Source organism: Rhinatrema bivittatum, chromosome 4 (genome assembly GCF_901001135.1).
Source record: "Rhinatrema bivittatum chromosome 4, aRhiBiv1.1, whole genome shotgun sequence".
Taxonomy (NCBI): domain Eukaryota; kingdom Metazoa; phylum Chordata; class Amphibia; order Gymnophiona; family Rhinatrematidae; genus Rhinatrema; species Rhinatrema bivittatum.
The window spans coordinates 340,411,147-340,433,173 of record NC_042618.1 but is presented as its reverse complement, the minus strand read 5'-3'; the positions used below and the strand labels follow the sequence as shown (position 1 = coordinate 340,433,173).

At 41.2% G+C, this 22,027-nt stretch overlaps 1 protein-coding gene across 2 annotated transcripts in view; it reads left to right on the top strand.

Annotated features, from left to right (window-relative positions):
* The window catches only part of SAP30BP (SAP30 binding protein), a 141,369-nt gene that overhangs the window by 13,718 nt on the left and 105,624 nt on the right, over positions 1–22,027 (top strand). For both annotated transcript variants that reach the window (XM_029600513.1, XM_029600515.1), the window contains exons 2-3: positions 3,686–3,810; positions 10,942–10,989. In XM_029600513.1, coding sequence (XP_029456373.1) covers positions 3,686–3,810; positions 10,942–10,989 — 173 coding nt within the window. The remainder of the gene's footprint in view (positions 1–3,685; positions 3,811–10,941; positions 10,990–22,027) is intronic.

Here is a 22,027-nt window from a genome sequence, read left to right as displayed (position 1 = left end):
GGAGTGAAAAATACAATACTTAGTTTTTGGATACTTGCCAGATACTTGTAGCCTGTATTGGCCATTGTTGGAAACAGGATGCTGGGCTTGATGGACCCTTGGTCTGAGCCAGTATGGCAATTTCTTATGTTCTTATGAGCCTTTCCCTTCGGCTGGCGATGGCTCCATGTACCTTCATCAAGGTGATAGTGGTGAGGGCGGCTGCATTGCAAAAGGAGGGTGTGTTGGTGTATCCATATCTGGATGACTGGCTCGTTCGTGCAGAATCAGATGACATCTGTCGACAGTCAGTGCAAAAGGTATCGATGTGCTTGAAGTCTCTAAGATGGTTGCTGAACCTAGCAACTATCCATTTAGTTCTCTTACAACTCTGGAGTATCTGGGAGCTCAGTTCGACACACTGGCAGAGAATGTTTCTCACCAAGAGAGATTGCTGAAATTGCAGAGTCAAGATTAGGCTTCTACTAGAGCTTTTGGTGCTCAGGGTCTGGGACTATTTACAGGTCCTGGGTTCTATGGCATTGACATTGGAATTAATGCATTGGGCATTCGTGCATATGTGGCTTCTGCAGGGGGCTCTTCTCTCCCACTGGAATCCTTCATTGGAAGAGTTTCATCTTCCTCTTCCATTAGAGATGAAAGCCAGGGACAGGTTTTTTTTTTGTGGTGGCTTACTCACACCAATCTCGAGAATGCTGTAGAATTGGAGATTCCAAATTGGATAATAGTCACCACCGATACAAGCCTCTCTGGATGGAGTGCAGCGAGGCAAGATCAGTCAGTGATTGAAACAGGAGGCCTCATAGCCTATCAATTGGTTTGTGACGACGACGGTTCATTTAGCATTGTTTGCCTGTCTGCCAAGGTTATATGGCCATCCAGTATGGATCCTATCAGACAATGCGGCAACGGTGGACTACAACCCTCATCAAGGTGAAATCAAGAATCAAGTGGTGGCTCGAGAGGCCCTGGAGTTGATACTCTGGGAAAGGCAGCACTTGGAGCAGCTGGCCGCATCTCACATCGCTGGAGTGAACAACATTCAAGCAGATTTTATCAGCCTGATAAAGTTAGGGAATGGGAGCTGTCAGAGGCAGTGATGTCTCATTTACAAAAGATGGGGAGGTATCCCGACCAAAGAACACCAAGTTGTCGCAGTTTGTAGTTGGGGTACAAAGGAATCTGAGTTCTGGTGCTGCCATGGACTCGAGGGATTCTTCTTTGTCTTCCTTCCTGTGACCTCTGGTGGACAAGGGATTACAGTGGATAGAGAAACATCCAGGCAATGGGATCCTGGTAGCTTCAGAATGGCCACATCGCCCATGCTTCCCAGATCTGATCAACATGGCCATAGACAGGCCCCTGAGGTTCAGACACTGGTCGACTGTTTGTTTTCCACAGGACCCAATATTTTTGGGTCAGGTGGCTCACTTCTGTCTCATGGCTTCACTTCTGAGAAGAGACATCTGAGATGGAAGGGATATTCCAAAGCAGTTATTTCCACCTTAATGCAGGCTAGGCTATCTTCTACATCCTTGATGTATGTGCAAATTTGGAGGATCTTCGAGTCCTGGTCTGCTGTTGACAGAGTGCAGCCTCAGTTTGTTGAGGCTCTGGCGTTAATTATTTTGGCTTTTCTTCAGAAAGGTTCTGGTCAAGGGACTGGCCTTTAAATCCCTGAGAGTCCAGGTAGCGACACTGGGTTGTCTCCGGGTTAAGGTGCAAGAGATTGCACATCCAGATGTTATACAGTTCCTTCAGGGAGCTAAGAACTTGCTTTCTCAGGTGCTTCAGGGAGCTAAGAACTTGCTTTCTCAGGTGCGGAACATTTATCCATCTTGAAATCTGAATCTGGTCCTTAGAGGATTGCGTGAGGCTCTGTTTGAACGACTAAAGAGAGCTATGGGTTAAGGACTTGATTCTTAAAGTGGTTTTCGTTGTGGCTATTTGTTCAGCCAGGAGAATTTCAGAGCTCCAGGTGCTGTCGTGGTGAGATTCTTTCCTACAGATGTCTATCTCAGGGATATCTTTATGCATGGTCCCACCTTTTCTGCCTGAGGTAGTCTTGGTGTTTCATCTTAGTTAGACAGAGCTTCTAGCTTTTATGGATTTGGATTCCTCTACGCTTCATGCAAGGGAGCTTTAGGCTCTTAGATTGGAGGCATGCATTATTGAGGTATCTAAAGGTCACGTATGATTTCCGTAAATCATATCGCCTCTTTGTACTGTGGAGTGGCCCAAAGAAGGGAAAAGTCATCTAAGGCTACAGTTGTGCTGTGGTTGAAGAAAGCGATTTAGTTGACTTACATTTCAAAAGGGCACCTGCTGCCAAACATCCAGAGAAGAGAGCGGCCGTGCTAGGGACCCTCGGGCGCCTAGAAAGGTTGGGAGCCATTTCCCCCGTACCTGTCAGTCAGCAGGGCACGGGCCGTTTTATTCACCATTCCCTTCCTATTAATTCCCAACATTCTGTTTGCTTTTTTGACTACCGTAGCACACTGAACCGACGATTTCAATGTGTTATCCACTATGATGCCTAGATCTCTTTCTTGGGTGGTAGCACCTAATATGGAACCTAACATTGTGTAACTATCCATGGGTTATTTTCCCTATATGCATCACCTTGCACTTATCCACATTAAATTTCATCTGCCATTTCGATGCCCAATTTTCCAGTCTCACAAGGTCTTTCTGCAATGTTACCTATGTTCTTCCCTCCACATGTACATAATATGAAAGCCCTTCGTTCCCTAGACTGTAAAAGAGACTTAGCTTTCTACAAAAGAAGAACTTGGCCATGTTGTTGGACTTTGCAACTGTTTATCTCTTACGATACTAACCGACTAGGTACATTGTCCTGCTGGCTATTTGACTGCATTGCACACTTATCAGCTTGCAGGTTTGCAAATTACAGATTCTATCAAGGTTCATCATGTGAGAGCCAAGGCTACATAAGTGGCTTATCTGCGAGCCATACCTCTCAAAGATATCTTGAAAGCTGCAACATGGTCATTGGTACACACCTTTATGTCCCATTACTGTCTAAACCATCTCTCAAAGAGTGACAGTAAATTTGGGCAAGCAGTTTTCCATAGCCTGTTCGGTCAGTAGTTGACTCTCCATGAGGGCCCAGGTTGCTTATTCAGTAAGTGCTCTAGTGCAACCCTCAGCTTGGTACTTCCCATATGTCATGGCTAATTCAGCCCAGCTTATCGACTGAAAAGTCAATCTTGCTTATCATAAATGGTGTTCTCTATAGATAATAGGATTAATTAGCCATGCTAAATACCCACCTGCCTCCATGGAGAGTCAATTACGTAGCTAGAATTAGGTCTGAAATCAACTGAGGGGGCTTACGAGGCAATGCCCACACAAGAATTCCCACACATGTTCACTAGAGAGAAAGTTCTACTAGCTAAGAGGTCCATTTGGTGCCGCCGGATGATGTCACTCAGATGTTATGGTTAATTCATCCTGCTATCTGCAGAGAACATAGTATATGATAAGCCACTGATCTAAACAGCAACTCGTTGATCTAGTTCTAGATGTTTCCTTTGAAGGAGGTGTTTCCAAGCCATTTAAAACTACATACAGGCAAACCTGATTTATGTTGTATACTTAAACCTTTGTGCTGATCTTTGCACTGCTACTCAATTCTAACATTTTTATACTTGGAATGTTCTAGAAGAAAAAGGAGGCCTGGTATCAGATGCTTATGGAGAAGATGATGTTTCGAAGGTTGAGGGGGATGAGGGTGGAGATGATGAAGACGAAGATGATGATGATGAAGACGAAAACAGCAGACAGTCGGTAGGTATGATGTTTTGTACTAGCTGAAACTATGCCATTTGCCCATGCGCTTTGTTTTTAGAGTCTGACAAAACTATCTGGGCTTGACCTCCTGTATAGCCTTGGGCAGAGCCAAAACACACTCATTTCAGTTCTGACTTCAAAATAAATGTATGATCCCACCTTGTTTTCTAGCAGTATTATATGCTGAAATTGTAGTGTGTGTGTGTGTCCTTCATTATAAAAATAATTTCTCCCATTTTGTGGCCATGGCAAAACAGTATTTGAAGAAAGCACCTGAATGTCTTGGTTTTGTATATATCTGTCTTAGGTCTTTGTATATTTCTGTGTTTTAAGCTAATCTGCACATGACTTGCACACATTTGTTCTCTTCAGCATTACTTGTTTTGAAATCTGCAAAATGTCTCTTTAGTAAACGCAATCCATTCTGCAGAAGTCTCTTTTCTACTATGTTAGAACTGTGCTATTTTTCTCAGATTTTATGGCCATGATGCTGGTTTATCTCGTCTCAGAAATTCTTTGTCAGATGAAAAGAACTGAATTCAGTAGTGGATGTGTACTCCCACTGGATCAACACATATGTGGAACTGGTATTGCATATCCCACACATACAGTTTCTGTTCTAGATACCATGGGCTAATTTATTTTAGTCTACAGGAGCTTGATTTAACACACACAAGAACAGTTTAGTGTGCGTTTAACATGTACTGCACATGTTTATGCTGGCAAAACAGTCAAAAGAACATAAGATTTGCTATACTGGGTCAGAACATAGGTCCATCAAGCCAAGTATACTGTTTCCAACAGTGGCCAATCCAGGTCACAAGTACCTGGCAGGTTACTGAAAGGTAAATAGATTCCATGCTGCTTCATTTTTTTGAAGGGGTTTATAAACGTGGATAAAAGTGAACCGGTAGATGTAGTGTATTTGGATTTTCAGAAGGCATTTGACAAAGTCCCTCATGAGAGGCTTCTAAGAAAAACTAAAAAGTCTTGGGATAGGAGGCGATGGATTACAAACTGGTTAAAAGACAGGAAACAGAGAATAGGATTAAATGGTCAGTTTTCTCTGTGGAAAAGGGTAAATAGTGGGGTGACTCAGGGATCTGTACTTGGACTGGTGCTTTTCAATATATTTATAAATGATCTGGAAAGGAATACGACAAGTGAGCTAATCAGATTTGCAGATGCTACAAAATTATTCAGAATAGTTAAATCACAAGCGGATTGTGATAAACTTCAGGAAGACCTTGCAAGACTGGACGATTGGGCATCCAAATGGCAGATAAAATTTAAATGTGGACAAGTGCAAGGTATTGCATATAGGGAAAAATAACCCTTGCTGTAGTTACACGATGTTAGGTTCCATATTAGGAGTTACCATCCAGGAAAAAGATCTAGGCATCATAGTGGATAATACATTGAAATGGCTGCTGTGGCAGTCAAAAAAAAGTAAACAATGTTAGGAATTATTAGAAAAAGAATGGTGAATAAAAAGGAAAATGTCATAATGCCTCTGTATCACTCCATGAGAGACCATACCTTGAGAACTGTGTACAGTTCTGGTCGCCGGATCTCAAAAAAGACATAGTTGCACTGGAGAAGGTACAGAGAAGGGAGACCAAAATGATAAAGGGGATGGAACAGCTCCCCTATGAGGAAAGGCTAAAGATGTTAGGGCTGTACAGCTTGGAGAAGAGACAGCTGAGGGGGGGGGGGTGGGGGGTATGATAGAGGTCTTTAAAATTATGAGAGGTCTAGAATGGGTAAATATGTCTTTCAGATAATAGAAGGACTAGGGGACACTCCATGAAGTTAGCAAGTAGCACATTTAAAACTAATTGGAGAAAATTATTTTTCACTTAGTACACAATTAAACTCTGGAGTTTGTTGCCAGAGGATGTGGTTTGTGTAGCTGGGTTTAAAAATGGTTTGGATAAGTTCTTGGAGGAGAAGTCTATTAACTGCTATTAATCAAGTTGATTTAGGGAATAGCTTCGCTATTACTGGCATCAGTAGCATGAGATCTACTTAGTATTTGGGTAATTGCCAGGTACTTGTAGCCTGGATTGGCCACTGTTGGAAACCAGGTTGCTGGGCTTGATGAGCCTTTGGTCTGACCCAGTATGGCAGTTTCTTATGTTTTTTCCCAGGATTAAGCTATGGATTTCCTCAAGTCCACCCTAATAATGATTTATGGTCATTTCCGCCAGGAACTTGTCCAAACCTTTTTTTTAAACCCAGCTATACTAACAGATTTCACCACATCCTATCCAATTCCAGCTTCTGTTTATTTTGATTCTCAGCCTATTGTCATTTCCAATACTGTTGCTACCTTGCTGTTCAATTAGTCTCGACATTATTTATGCAGCCTCATATAAAAACTGTTACAAAGTCTTTATTTTATAAACTACGTCTTCTTCGTCACTTAAAACCATTGTTAGATTCAAATTACTTTAGAACAGTATTACAATCTTTTAATCCTAACCTCCCTTAATTTACTTTAATGTGCTATACATAGTTCTTCCATGTAATTCTTTCAAACCTCTCCAATTAATTCAAAATGCAGCAGCGATATTACTTAACAATACCCAGAAACATGAACTTCTTACCACAGCTTTGCAAACCCTATGTAGGTTACCAATTTGAATTTAGGATCCAATACAAACTTGCTTCTTTGGTTCAGAATTTACTGTATAAATAAATCACCATGGGTCATTAGCTGTCTTAAATTCTATGTACCATCCAGAGCACTCAGATCATCATCTTCTCAAGTACGATTAGAAACTCCCTCTGTTCGAATAGTAAGATTGCAGGAGAAGGCGTTTTCATTGGCCGAGCCCTCATTCTGGAATACTCTCCCACAGAACATACGATTTCTCATAAATAAAAATAAGAGATTTTAAAACAGCTTTAAAAACACATATATTTTTTTCATAATTGCCTTTTCCTCAACTCCACTCTAATTCTCTCTGAATGACGCAGCAGCTTTATATCATTGTGAGACCCCAGTTTGTTGAGCTCTTGCCCCACTAATTATGAGAGAATATAAACAATTTTTTTGTATTTACTTGTATCATTATGTGATCCTTGTTTTAAGTTTCATTTTGTAGTTTGTTTTAATTGATTGTGCAAGTGTATATTTGCTTCCATGCTCGTATTATTGTAACCCAACCCAGACTTTGGAGGGTGCGGGCTAAAAATAATTTAAAATAAATAATGTCCTCTGGCAGTGAATTCCAGAGCTTAATTATGCACTGAGTAAAAAAATTATTTTCTCCAATCTGTTTTAAATGTACTTAGTAACTTCATTGCATGTCCTCTAGTCTTTGTACTTTTTTGAAAGAGTAAACAGATTTGCGTTCTATCATATCTCCCCTCAGCTGTCTCTTCTCAAAGGTGAAAATTCCTAACCTCTTGAGTCTTTCCTCATAGGGGAATCATTCCATCCCTTTTATCATTTTGGTTGCCCTTCTCTGTCCCTTTCCTAATTCTGCAAAATCTTTTTTGACATATGATGACCAGAATTGCACACAGTACTCCAGCAATACCGAGGCAATATAATATTCTCTGTTTTATTCTTCTTTCCTTTCTTAATTCCTAGCATTCTGTTTGCTTTCTTGGATGCCACCGCACACTGAACAGAGGAACAGAAGTGTGCACCACCAAAATTATTATTATTATTATTTTTTTTTTTTACTACTTCATTCCAATTTTTAGGACAGTGTTCACTGGTTTATCTATTGAAACACATGATGGTCAGGATCTCATTAGATGTTCTTTTGTGCTTTGAAATGAACACCTAATTAGATATAAATGCCTAAAAAGTAAAAAGCATCAAGAGAAATTGAATTTGTGTTGACTTTAGCGTTTTATGCATTATTTTATTCCATTGACTGTAGATTTGTTTTGATGTGTAGGTGATTTTCTTGGTAGAAATGTGGTTATTGTACATTTGTGCTAGAATTGTATGCTCATTAACTTTTCTGCTGAAATTGGGAAATCCCCCTTCCTCCTGTTCATTAGAAACTGCTTTACTTAATCACTGGAGCTGGTGAAACTAATTTTTATTTTGCTTCATTGGATGCAATTTCTCCCTGGCTAGTGGATCCTGATTATATGGAAATGCTGAGTTACTATGAGGAAAGATTGAATCTGTTGCAGGTTAGCTTACAAATGGGATTAATTAAAGTTGCAGAGGTCATTCTAGATGAGATTCTTGGCCTTTCCGATTGTATTAAGATACAGCAATTTTAGACTTTTTTATTATGCAAAATTCTTGAGTTGTGCAAATGGAAAAAAGCTGACACTATTCATCCTGTGGATTTTGTTTTCATATACAGAAAGAAAGATATTTTGCTTTGATTCATAGTTTCCACATACCTAATACATTTCACAAAATAAAGGCCTTTGTACTAGTAGTCAACATACAACAGATCTTAAGACTTTAGTGTTCTGGAATATCAAGCCATGAAATATGGTGCAAAAATCTTAAGTATTCAGCAAGAACACAAATGTGCAAGACAAGTGCAGGAAGCAGTATTTGCCTTATCACGAGTATAAAACTTGTATTCTAAATTGAAAACTAATTGAGAAATAGGTGAAATATTCATATTTATCTTTGCAAATGTCTGTCAGTGACAAGTTCTACTTACAGATAGACGGATATCCTGGCTAATTCACATGATTGCATTGTTTCTACCCCAAAAGCTTATTGTTTACATCTGAGCACAGCAAGACTTTTACTTGCTGATCAAAAAGCAGTATTTTAACAAAGTGGCCCTTATTCAGTATTAGGAAACAAATGTTTTTGACCTGCTGACTAGTGGCTAAAGGAATGTGATCAGCTTTCTAGGTTTCTTAGATCTGTTGTCTAATCTCTTCATAATACCATCACCCTGAGGACTTTCTTCCCTCTTCTTTTTTTTTTCTCTGAAATCTTACTCAACACCAGCTATGCCCAGGTGGCCCTGGGAATCTTCCCTGGCCCAAGGATTAGAGGGATATTACTTCTGAGGCAGTCCCTCAGTGCTACTCTCTGTGGCTGTCACAGTAGCGACAGCTGCCTTCCCTTTCTCTCTGTTACCCTCACCGTGTACCCAGTCCCACCAGGCCCCAATGGACAGCATACTTAAACCCAAGTCTGCTGCTCTGCTTTGCCCAGCAGCCTGAGCCATGGGGATGGGGCTTGCTTCAATGTTTGTGTCTAGGTATTATGTATGTTTACTTCTGTAGCTTAGACATATGTAGTAAAATGAAGATGAAAAGTCCTGGTATCTCCTCCATGTCATTGTGTCTTCTGGTCTGATCTAAAACATAAATGGAGAGCTGTAATTGACCAAGAAATGTAAAATAGGTATTGCACAGAGAACAGACCTTTTATGGTGGTTTGAATTTTACTGTTAATTGTCAGAATTGAATAATCTGGTGTCTTGTCTCAAAACCATGAAGGTTTACTACCATTTGTTTTCCCTCCGTGATGGCAAGGAAATTGACCTTTAAACTGATAAAGATAGGGATTGGGCAAAAAGAGTAAAGTTGGTCATTAGGAGGGCAGTTTTTAAAGGGATTTAGACACCCAAATACTAAGGTGGGTGAATAATTGTGGTGGGCAGAGGGTCTAAATAAATAGCAGCATGCTTTCTCAACACTGCTGTATTTAGCAGTCATTTCTCCTTGACATTCCTCCTGAAGTTACATTGGCTTGTTAAAATTTGCCCCTTGTAATTTTAAAGTCTGGGCAGACTGGAAGGGCCAATTGGTCTTTATCTGCCATCTGCTGAGTTGTTATATAAAGCCTGTTTTCAGTAATCATTAGATTTTTAGGCGGCGTTTACAATAAATTACTGCAGGAACGCTTTATGTACCTGATTGTCCGACATCGTAATCCATGTAAAACAATTAGTATTGTATACATGGAATATAAAATATTTAAAATAAAATCTGTGCATGTACCGACATTTACAAGCATAAATTTCTTGGCTGCCAAAAATTACGAGCATAAGCTTCCACAGCCAGAAAACTTAACATGCATGAGTGTCTGAGCCTGCACGGATGAAAGCTTACATTGGTTTGTTTTGCTGTTCTGTTTGGAGACACTGCCCCATGGAGTAAACACAAGTTCCAAAGGTATAAGTTCCATTGCTGACCCTTCTCCAAATAATAAATAAATAAATATATATATATATCACACACACACACACACACACACACACACTTGGATCCTGGAGGTGCAGGATGATAGTAACTTGCTCATTGTTGCACAGAGGTAGAGGAGAATCTTGAGCTTCTGTCCCAGAATTTGTGCTGAATGGTGATCTAGTACTGTAGTCACTAGACCGCTCTTCCCCACCCCCCCCCCCTGGAAGCTGCGGTGCCAAAATTAGCCACTACAACAAATTCTCAAAAGAGAATTACCATTATTTATTTATTTTTATAAAGGTAATAAATAGATGATGTTATAATGATGAACTCTTACCTTTAAAATTATAACATGTAGCCATATTATTGACTTCTAACCCAGTGAGATCTCAGAAGCTCAGCAGGGTTGACAATGGACCATTAGTTTGATGGGAGATTTTAAGGAAGCTATTTTGGTGGCTCAGTTGGGAGATCCTTCCCTCCAAGTCAATGTTAGCATTAGCCTGTCTTTTGGATGAAATGTAAAATCCTACGTGATAGAGAAGCTCTATCCTGTATCCTTATTTTGCCAGAGGTGTTCATCTTACAAAACTTTCTTTCCCCTTGAGAACTTGCTTGCTGTGTGACCCGAGCATTTTCAGTTATAATCTGCATTTTTCTGGTACTGCACGTTTTTTGCTTTTATTTGGATTATCCTGTAACGAGCAGTGATGCAAACACAACTATACTGGGTAGATGTTCTGCTTTCTCTGACACCTTCATGGTTTTATGGCACTAACCACTTAAGTTGTGATTTTTCTTTCTGATTGAGCCTGACATAGGAGGGATGTACAAATAATGTAAAGTGTAAGCTGCTCTGGATTGTTTCAAGCAGTCACCTAGGCTTGGCTTTAGAATTCAAGTCCATTGCTGTGCGTGCATGCATGCAAACACTGGCTGATCCCTCCCCTGCTCTCTTTACGCATAATCCTCTAAATTCTTGTCTTGTAGGAAGATGAAGATTCTGAGACTGAGAAACCCGAGGCTGGTGATCTGAAGGTATTTGGGACTGTGACACAGGGGAAAGGAGACTGAGAGCAAAGAATCTTAGCATCGTATTTAAATTCATGTCTGTCCCAACACCATTGCAATGAATGGTCGACGGGACAAGATACATTGTGCCTAATTGGAATTTTGTATTGAATAATACTTTTTATGTGTAGATTAAGTCCTTAGCCCAGTTAGTTTCCCCAATACACAAGATTTCATTGTACCTAGTGTATCTTCTATTGAAATTTAGGTAACTATCACAGAACATTTGTATCAAGACAAGTCTCTTGTTAGGTGATGTCTTTCTATTGAATTGATAAAATTCATTGTAACAAATTGTTGTCATCTAGTGAGAACTTATAGTGAGTATAATATTAAAAACTGTGTTCTTTTCAGATCTGCAGCTGTGACAATTCAAAGAGATTTTACTATGCTGTAGTTTAAATATAAATAGGTGCATCGCAATTTACATGCTCCATGTTACCTAGGAAAACTGCTTGCTCATCTGATTTATGTAGCAAGAATAGATATAACACATGTAAACAGTAAACCACCTAACTGTATTCTTCTAATAGTGTGTTAAAATAGATTCCCATTAATAATTTTCAGTAGTATTGAAAGAAAATGGTGTGTCTTGGCCTAACTGATTTCCAGTGGTTCTAGCCACAACATGACTTTTTTTTTTCTTTTTTTTTTCTGTACCCTGATTTAAAGAACGATTCTCAGGGAGAATCTGAGATCTAGGCCATCATTTAGAAATGTAAGCATTGGTGTAATAATTTCAGTGGCATGTATAGTGATTTGTACTGTAAGTTTCAGTGCATCGTAAGAGAGAACAAACAGGCTGTGCTGATGGGTGTACTCTGGGGATATATAGGCCAAAGCTGCCTTTAAGGGTAGCTGAAACAATCCCTCCGATACTGCTGCTCCTCTTTTCCATGTGAAGTAGACTTATTTTGCTCTGGTCTCAGCAGGGGAGGATGATGCTGCTGTTTAGAAATGTTAAAATGTTTAATCTTTTTTTGGCAGGTAGCTCAACCATGGAGGTTATATATCACTGGGAGACTGAAGGGCCTCAGTGTCTAGGGCAGTGGATCTCAATCAGCTCTCAGGCAACGTTCTCTCTAATATTTGAAAGGCTACATGCGCAAAAATGTTCTCTTGTATAATTTCATATAAGCTGACTTCAAATTTGTGTGCTATGAGCTGATATAATGCAAATAATATAGTAACAGAGTAAATAATAGCAGATAAAGACCCAAATGGTCCGTCCAGTCTGCTCAGCAAGTTGCCTGGGTAGTAACTGCTGTTCCATGCCGGTCCCTAGTTAAAATAGTACTTAAGCCGGTTTATTTCACGCCGAGTCTGCTGCAGGCAAGTCGCTTCCTCACTCTGGAGAATCGGGTTCCTGTCTCAGCACGGAGGTTCGCCTGCTGTTTCTCCAGTGAGAAAATGACAGGTTAATGCCACGTTGTCAGGGCAGCACCTAGAATGATTAGACACCTCTATAAGCTAGGCAGGCAGTGGGCAGAGATGACTTGGCCTGTTAGGGCTTAGGCATGTTTTCCACAGTTAATGGAGCAAAGCTGGGCTGATTTACGGATATGAAGTTTACGTGAATGGCAGTAAGCAGTGCGGAGCAGAGTAAGGAAGGAAGAACTCTGAAGTCTGTAAAGTGCAAAGTCTTTTTGCCCTAGGATTTCATATATATGCATAGGGTCCAAATGTTGATCTCAATCGGATGTTGTCATAATCAATTGACACAGGATTGGGGGGCTTCCAATATGACTTCATCTTAGCTTACATGCAGGATGATGAGGTGCATCAGGAGACTTTCATTAGACAATGCCCATTTCATGGCTAGATAGAAAACTTCTCCAAGGGCACAGCTTAACAAGTTAGTGTTCACGCAGTGCCAGCTGGATTGTAAGGTGCAGACAGATGTCTGATATAAAGAGCAATGGCAGTTTCTTCTACTCCATGAGTTCACAGTCATTCACATTAAACTGCAAGGCCATTACATGGCTGGACTTCATCTTTGTGATGCTTATGCCTGCACTTTGGTTTCAGTCTGTGTTGCTCAGGCTTAAGATTTGGTTCAGTTGCACACTCCTGTTTTAGAATGACTGACTTGTCTGTACAGACTCCACAAGCAGACTGAGCTCCATAGTCTCAATGTGTGAATGAGACAATGGTGCAGGAAAGAGGATTTTAGGTTTGTTAGGAACTGGGGAAAATCCTGGGAAGAGGGAGCCTATTCTGATGAGATTGGCTCCACCTTAACCAGAGTAAAACCAGGCTGCTGGCACTAATTCTTAAAAAGAAAATGGAGCAGCTTTTAAAATAAATGATTAGGGAAAGCTGACTGGAATGATGTACCTTTTGAAGAAAACTAACAAAATAAGGAAGTTAAGGCATCTCAATAGAGAGGTTGCAATAAATGCTGAAGTAGCCCAGTGCTTTTAAGTAAAGAGCAGACCAAGCTGAAAGATTCCAAATTACACCTGTCAGCTGATAAGCAGGTTGTTAATAAAACAAAAAAATAATTTGAAATGTCTGTATACAAATGCTAGAAGTCTAAAAAATAAGATGAGAAAGTTAGACTATATAGCACTGAATGAAGAGGCTGGTGGAAGGAGTTTAACCAAGAGAACACTGTGAAACCAGGGTACAAGTTATAACATGATAGGATGGCTCAAACTGGCTATATGTTAGAGGGCAGAGAGTCAAACAGGATAAAAGTTGTGCAGGAAACAAAATGCACTGTAGAATCTTTTTATGGATAGACATTTCATGTGAGAAGGGGACTAGAATAGCAGTGAGGTGTGTACTACTGTCCACCTGGCCAGAATGAAGAGACAGACAATGAAATGCTAACAGAAATTGGGAACATAACAAAATTAGCAGCACAGTAATAATGGGTGATTTCAATTACCCCAATACTGACTGGGTAAATGTCACATCAGGACATGCCAAGGATGTAGAGTTTCGAGGTGAAACAAATGACTGCTTCATGGAGTAACTGGTGCAAGAACTGACAAAAGGGGGATCTATTTTAGAGTTAATTCTTAGTGGAACACATGATTTGGTGCAAGATGTAATAGTGATCATAACATTAACCAATTTGACTTGATAACTGGAGGGAAATCTACTGTGATAGCATTTAACTTTCAAAAGGGAGACTAGGATAAAATGAGGAAAATGGTTAGGGTATAAACTGAAAGGAGCAACTGCAGAGGTTAAGAGTTTATATCAAGCATGGATGTTTAAAAATAAAGGTGAAAATGTGGCGGTTTAACAGTAGATTCACTCCAAAACCCAAGTGGAAATCACAGTGACACAAAGCTCCAATTCTTCAAATAATCCAGAAAGGAATTTATTATATCCTTGAAAAAGCAGTGCTTTACGAAGTCACTGATACAGCTGTGTCCCAGACACACATGTGTTTCGCACATGGGCTACATTGGGAGGCACAGAATACTGTAGATGTCAGCAAATAATTACTGTATACATCATAAAGAGACTTGTATATGAGTCTTACAGAAATCTCTGCTGCTGACATATGTAGTATTTTATCCCTCCCGATGTAGCCCATGTGTGAAACACGCATGTGTCGGGGACATAGCTGTATTGCTGATTTCCTAAAGCACTGCTTTTTCAAGGATATAATAAATTCCTTTATGGATATTTGAAGAATTGGAACTTTGTGCCATTCTGATTTCCACTTGGTTTTTAGAGTGAAACTACTGTTCCTCTGCAATCAGGCAGGCCAATCCACACCAATGGGTTATGCACTCCTACCAGCAGATGGAGATGGAGTAAAACAGACTTGCTGATGTCACTGACACATAGCCCTGCCCTGACATCAGCCTGCCAGTATTCTCCAGCATATGGTGGACATGTATCTCCTTTGTGGGGATTGCTAGTGTTAAAAATAAATAAATAATAGGAAGAAAAGAATCTCAGAAGATAAGGAGAAGAATTAGATGCTGGAGCTCCTGAGGTGACAACCAATTGGTCCCTCTTTCAGTTGAGCAATTTAAGTCTCAAGGCCTGGCCAGGTGTAGACTTATACAGGACAAGGGAGTGTTCAGCATTGCCCTATTTTCCCATAGCCAGAGACCCGATCGTGCTCTCAGCCAGGGAAGAGCTGAGCTCAGGTAAAAATTTGCTCAAAGTGTCCTGTGTCTTCCTCTTTCTGGAGCCAATTTGAGTTGATTGATCTTGAGTGGAACGCTCCAGAAGCAAGTTTTAAAGGAAGGGGGGGGGGTGCTCTTTAGCGAGTTGGATCCAAAGGCAAGGGAGCAGCTACTATTCCCAAAGGTTGATGCCTTGGTGTGCACTGAAACTAAGCAAACAACCATCCCAGTTGAAGGAGGGGCAGCTCTAAAGGATGCTCAGGATAGGAGAATTGAAGCCATCCTTAAGCAGGCCTTTGAAACTATGGCAATGGATTTGCAAATTGTTTCTTGCTGCTGCCTGGTGTCTCGGGCAGGTCTGCGTCTTTCAAGAGACTCAAGGCTCGGGGTCCGATAGGCCAGTGATGGAGCCGGGAGCCTCATTTTTAGCTGATGCAAGTTGTGAATTGTTGTGGATGGCCACTGTATGTGTGGCTTCATGATAGTGACTAGACGCCACTTGTGGCTGCAAAACTGGTCGGCAGACACTATTTCCAAGTCTAATTTGACAAGGTCGTCCTTTAAGGGTTCTCTCTTAATTGGCAGTGAGTTGGAGAAGATGGTGAATAGATGGGGGTGAATCCAAAATTCCATGATTGCCAGAGGACAGGAAAGCGGTATAGCATTGTTTTGGGGCGAGGGGCCATCCCAGGGATTCTGTCGCTTTTGTACTTACAGAGGAGCAGCTCAAAGGTCTCATCACTTTAGAAGATCTCTGTCCTTTCGGCCTAAGAAGTCTCATAAGAATGTGAGCTCCAGGACCAGAGCTTCTTAATCTTCTCAGTGAAGGTGGGGTGCTCACCTGCTGAATCAGGAGAGAGGCGGTTGTCTATCTTGCTTTTATCAGAGGTGGGCCCAGATTACTACAGCCAATGGGTCCAGAAGGTGGCAAGTGTCGCTATGCTCTAGAATTTCTCTGAATTCATTTATGGTCTCTGCATGTGACTCCCTAGTGAAGATAGTGCCTTGGAGGCTAAGTTAAAAAGATTGATAGATCTGAAAGCCATAATTCTAGTTCCCAGATCACAAGAACATACTGGCATTATTCCATTTATTTATTTAGTTTTATTTATTTATTTATTTAGAAGCGCTTGTATCCCGCGCCCTCCAATGTTCAGGGCGGATAACATAAAAACATCCATAAAATTCATAATGAAATACAACATACATATTTAAACAATATCTTAAAACAAAGTTGACACATACTTATTAAACAAGAACATGATAGTTGATTAACTGCCAGAGTCAGTTGGTATTAACTCTTTAAAAGCTTGATTGAAAAAATTTTAGAGCTTTCTTGAATTCTTATGGTTTCCGATATTGCGGAGTTGGCGTGGTAGAGAGTTCCGTAATATTGGGCCAGCAATTGAGATTGCTCATTCTCTGGTCCAGTCAAGACTGGTGTGACGTGGTGAAGGGATATAGAGTAATTGTTGTTGTGATAAGCATAATGTTCTGCTGGGGGTGTATAACTAACTTAAATGTTGCTTGCATCCAGCGGGAGGAGATGTTATGTATTAGATTATGAATAATGGTATCCAGTTTATATTGGCTTTCCATGTCACTGGTAACTGGTGGAGTGAAAACAGAACTGGTGTAATATATTCACGTATGTTGGAACCAGTCAGAAGTCATGCTGCTGCATTTTACATAATCTACAAAGAGCGAAGGGTATTTTGTAGTAAACCAATGAGCAATGAATTACAGTAGTCAATTAGAAAATGAAAGATTGAAGAATAGTTCAGAAGTCATTCTGATCTAGATATGGTTTAATGTGTCATTAGCATTTTTAATTTCATGAGAGAGGTTTTTGTAATATGTGAAATATGTGGTTTCATGGTTAAAGATAAGTCAAACACGACCCCTAAGTTCCATACCTTCTTAGATATGTGGAAAGTTTGATTATTATTGCAGAAAGAGTCTGGGATCTCATATTTAATGCCTCATCTTAAAATAAGAATTTCAGGTTTTTTGTGATTTAGTGCTAACTGGTTGTAGAATAACCAGCTTTTAATACATTAGAAGCAAAGTGTAGCGAAGTCAACAGGTCGAGCCATGAAATTTTTAAGGGGCAAGAAGATCGTTGTCATTCCCAGGAAGGAAGAAGGCTCCTTTTGACCCATCCTGGATCTGAAGGGAGTCAGTCGGCATTTGTATGTGACTCACTTCAAAATGAAAATGCTACGCTCCATAATTATGACAGTACAAAAAGGGGAATTTCCTATGTCTCTCGATCTGACAGAGGCCTATTTACACATTTCCATTCGGCAGGAACATAGTTTCCTATGTTTCGCTGTTCTTGGATGTCATTATCAGTTTCAGGCCCTTGATCTATCTACCTCGACCAGAAACTTCTCTAAGGTCATGGTGGTGATAGCTGCATCTCTGTGCAAGGAAGGCATTCTGGTCCATCAATATCGGACGACTGGTTGATTCAAGCCAAGAGTGTGGAAGAGATTCAATTGGCATCCTTCAGGAGTTAAGCTGAGTGCTGAACTTTGCCAAGAGCAGTTTACAGCTGGCTAAAAGTTGGTGACTCAAGTTCAATTCTTGAGGAAGACTATTCGTCCAACTGTATGGTCTTAGCTCTGGGGTCTATGGCGGCAGCATTGAAGGTGGTCCCCTGGGTGAGGGCACGCATGCATCCCCTTCAGCTCCCGTTGCTCTCCCAGTGGAATCCACAGTCACAGGATTACACGATGAGATTCCATTTGCCATTGGAAGTGAGTGTCCAACTGCCATGGTAGTTGCAAGTGGATCATCTCAGGAAGGGACTACCTTTAGAGACACAGGACTGGTTGGTGCTCATGACAGATGTGAGCCTTCTGGGTTGGGGGGAGGGGGTTCACTGTCGAGAGTTGGTGGCACAAGGTCGGTGGAATGCCGAAAAACCACAATAAACCATTAATCGTTTGGAAGCTAATGCAGTTCATCTGGCATACTTACAGTTCGCGGAGTGGCTGGAAACTCGAGCGATAAGAATAATGGGCAATGCCACTACTGTAACCTACATAAATCATGAGGGCGGAAGCCAACAATTGGTGGAGGTAGATGCGCTCATAGTGTGGGCAGAGCAGCATCTTCATGACTTATCTGCCTCTCATGTTGCTAGGAAGGATAGTGGGTGGGCCGACTTCCTCAGCAAACAGGTCTTGGATCCAGGAGAGTGGGAGCTGGTGGACAAGGCCTTTTGACTTACAGCCAACCCCTATGCACCACTTTATCTGGATTTAATGGCAAGCTCCAACAATGCAAAGGTGCAATGGTTTTACAGTCGCAGAAGGGATCCAAAAGCACTGGGAATCAATACTCTCATCCAGGTGTGGCCACGGAGTGAGTGGGGTGTTGTTCACCTTCCTGCCTTGGATGATGATCAACGGGTGCTTCAGAAGATTGCGAGTCAGAGACCTTACTTCTGGTGGTTCTGTATTGGCTCCAGAGACAGTGGTATGCTGATCTTCAGCAGCTGCTAGTGGGCAGTCCTCTCAAGTTGCCACTCAGGAAAGATCTGTTACATCAGGGGCCAATACTGCACAATAATCCAGGTTAGCTTTGCTTACAGTTTGGCCCTTGAGCAAGCTCGGTTGCTGAAGTGTGATTATTCTTCTGCTGTGATTTCCACATTACTTCGTGCCAGGAGGTTTTCTACATCCCTAGCTTATATTAGGGTTTGGAGAATGTTTGAGAGCTGGTGTGGAGTGCAAGGTTCTCGCCCTCTTAAAGTTGAAATTCCACTGATATTAGAATTTTTGCAGGAAGGATTGTTTAAAGGCTTGGCCCTTAACATACTGAAGGTACAGATAGCACTCTTGCTCGCTTTAGAGGGCAGGTCAATGGTAGACCCTTGACTTCCCATCCAGATGTATCCAAGTTCTTAAAGGGAATCTAGCATCTACGTCTGCCAGTGTGTCCACCAGTGCCTCTTTGGGACTTTAATCTCGTATTTTGTTTTTTTGGCAGGTTCTACATTTCAGCTACTACATGATCTCTCTTGGCGTCTGTTTACCTTAAACAGTTTTTCTGGTGGCAGACTGTTTGGCATGGCGAATCTCCAAGCTACAGGCTCTTTATTGCTATGAGCTGTTTCTGCGAATGACTCCGGGAGCGGTACAGCTTAGGACTGTATCTTTTTTTACCAAAAGCGGTTTCGGAGTTTCATTTGAATCAATTTCCCTGCCCACTCTGGACAGGGATAGAGATGAGCGAGATTATCGTCTGTTTTATGAATTGGATGTCAAGCGGCATCTGGTGCGATCCTTGAAAGTAACTCGTGCCTTAAAAAAGACTGATCGACTGAACTCCATAGTGGAGGTAAACAAGGGGAATTGGCGATGCAGGCAATGATAGCCTGTTGTGGGAAGGAAGTCATCATGCTGCCTATATGGATGCGGATGTCCCATTACCTAGACAGGTCAAGATACATTCCACTAGAGCTTAGGTGATCTCATTGGCGTAGTTTTGTTGTCTCCTGTTGAGATTTGCCAGGCAACAACGTGGTCCTCCTTACCTATTGTCTCCAGGCAAGTTAAGATTCAGGGGGATGCACCTTTCACACGTGCAGGGTTGACGGAACCACAGGCAGCCTCCCACCCTTTTCAGGAGTAGCTTTGGTGTATACCACTGGTGTGGATTGGCTTGCAGGAGTGCAGAGGAAAGAGAAATTACCGCTTACCTGATAACTTCTTTTCCTCTAAGGCCAATCCACAATCCTCCTTGGGCTTCCTACTTGATTTTAGTTCATTCTTTATATGCAGACGATGCAGAGTGTTACTTCTTTTGATTCATTTGAAGGACTGGTAAGTGAAATAACCAGCCCCTAAGATATTAGCTTTTTTGCTGAGCTCAGTGTTTCTCGGTTGTTGTAAACATTTATTTTATTTATTTATTTAGAAATTGTTTGTATACCGCCTTTACAAAATAGTATTTGATCAAAACAGTTTAAAGCAAAACACACATGGGCTGATACAGTAAAAACTCGGGAGAGCGGACGAGTGCCCGCTCTCCTGTGCACACGATACAGTAAATACATTTATTTAAATTAGGCCTGGCGGTAAAAAGAAGTGCTAGGGACACTAGCGCGTCCCTAGCGCCTCTTTTCGGACAGGAGCGGCGGCTGTCAGCGGGTTTGACAGCCGGCACTCAATTTTGCCGGCGTCTGTTCTCGAGCCCATTGACAGCCACGGGTTCGGAAACCGGACTCCGGCAAAATTGAGCATCCGGTTTTCAAGCCGCGGCCTATTTCAAATTTTTTTTTTTTTTTTTTTTTTACTTTTTTAAACTTTCGGGACCTCCGGCTTAATATCACCATGATATTAAGTCGCAGGGTGCACAGAAAAGCATTTTGTTTCCTGCAGAACTTTTATCCTGTATGACTCAATGCTCTCTTTAACATATAGTGCTATCCCTCCACCAATTTGATCCATCCTATCATTTTGATATAATTTGTACTCTGGTATCACAGTGTCCCATTGGTTATCCTCCTTCCACCAGGTCTCTGAGGTGCCAATTATATCTGCCTCTTCATCTAGTGCTATATACTGTAACTCTCTCATCTTATTTTTTAGACTTCTACCATTTGTATACAGACATTTCAAAGTATGTTGTTTGTGTGTATTAACAACCTGCTCATCAGTTAATAGGGGTAATTTGGAATCTTTCTGCACTTTACTTAGATACCTGGTCCACTTTGGCATTTATTGCAACCTCTCTACTGGGATGCCCTAATTTTCCTGTCTTTTTCCTGTCATTCCTAACCATGTTCTTGTAAGTGACTGTCATCTTTCCCCCAATATCTAGTTTAAAAGCTGTGCTATCTTCTTTTTAAAGGTTTATAGCCTAGTTCCATGCTGGTTAAGGTGGAGCCTATCCTTTTGGAAAAGGCCCCCGCCTTCCCCAAAATGAAGCCCAGTTCCTAACAAACCTAAAACCCTCTTCCCTGCACCTTCATCTCATCAGAGTATTGAGACTGGAGCTCTGTCTACCTCTGGGGTCCTGCCCATGGAGTGGGTGGGGAGCACCTCTGAGAATGCTACCCTGGAGGTTCTGGATTTCAACTTTCTACTTAAAATCCTAAATTTGGCTTCCAGAGCCTCCCACCTACACTTTCCTATGGCACTAGTACCCACATGTCAGATGAGCAATTTTATAAAAGGCTATTTCCATGAGTAAAGCACTGCTTGATCATAGAAACTGCTTTTAAAATTGCGCTCTCTAGAAATTTTTAAATTTTAATTGGTATTTTTTTTTCTGCCAAAAGTCTGGATTGGAGGCTCCCTCTGCACCTTTTTCCATTTTTCCTGTTTTTATTTTCCAGACAAGGTCGTCCTAAAAAAAAACAATTCTGATTTTATTCCAAAAGCTAACTTTTCCACATCAGTCAGGAGATCATTCTTGCTACATTGGGTCTGAAATGCACCAAATCTAAAGAGAAGTTTTTGGTTTTTGTGGGGGGTTTTTGTGTTTTGTTTTTTTTTTAATTTTCTGGATATCAAACAGCTTCAGATTGTATTTGAAGAAGCTGAAATTCTTCAGAAAAAGTGGGAGCAGCTTTTCATTTTATTTGGTGCTAGTAAGAAGGGATTACTGGGTTAGCCTGGCGTGGTGCCTTAGTGCCAGAGCTTCCATGCAGAGGACCTGGGGTCAATTCCTGGATCAGATCTTCTGCATCCTGAGCCAGATAGTTGAGTTAAAACTTCTGCTGCTGGATCCCAGTCCCGTTTCCAATTGAACTGGAAGTCCAAAGGGGCAGGAGGAAACTATCAGGCCCAAAACAGTCTATCAGCTCATCTGAACTTGGCTTGTTTCCTAAAAGGGGTTAAGCAACTTCAGCCACCCCTAAAGAGGCGGGTGCCCCTATGGAACCTCAATCT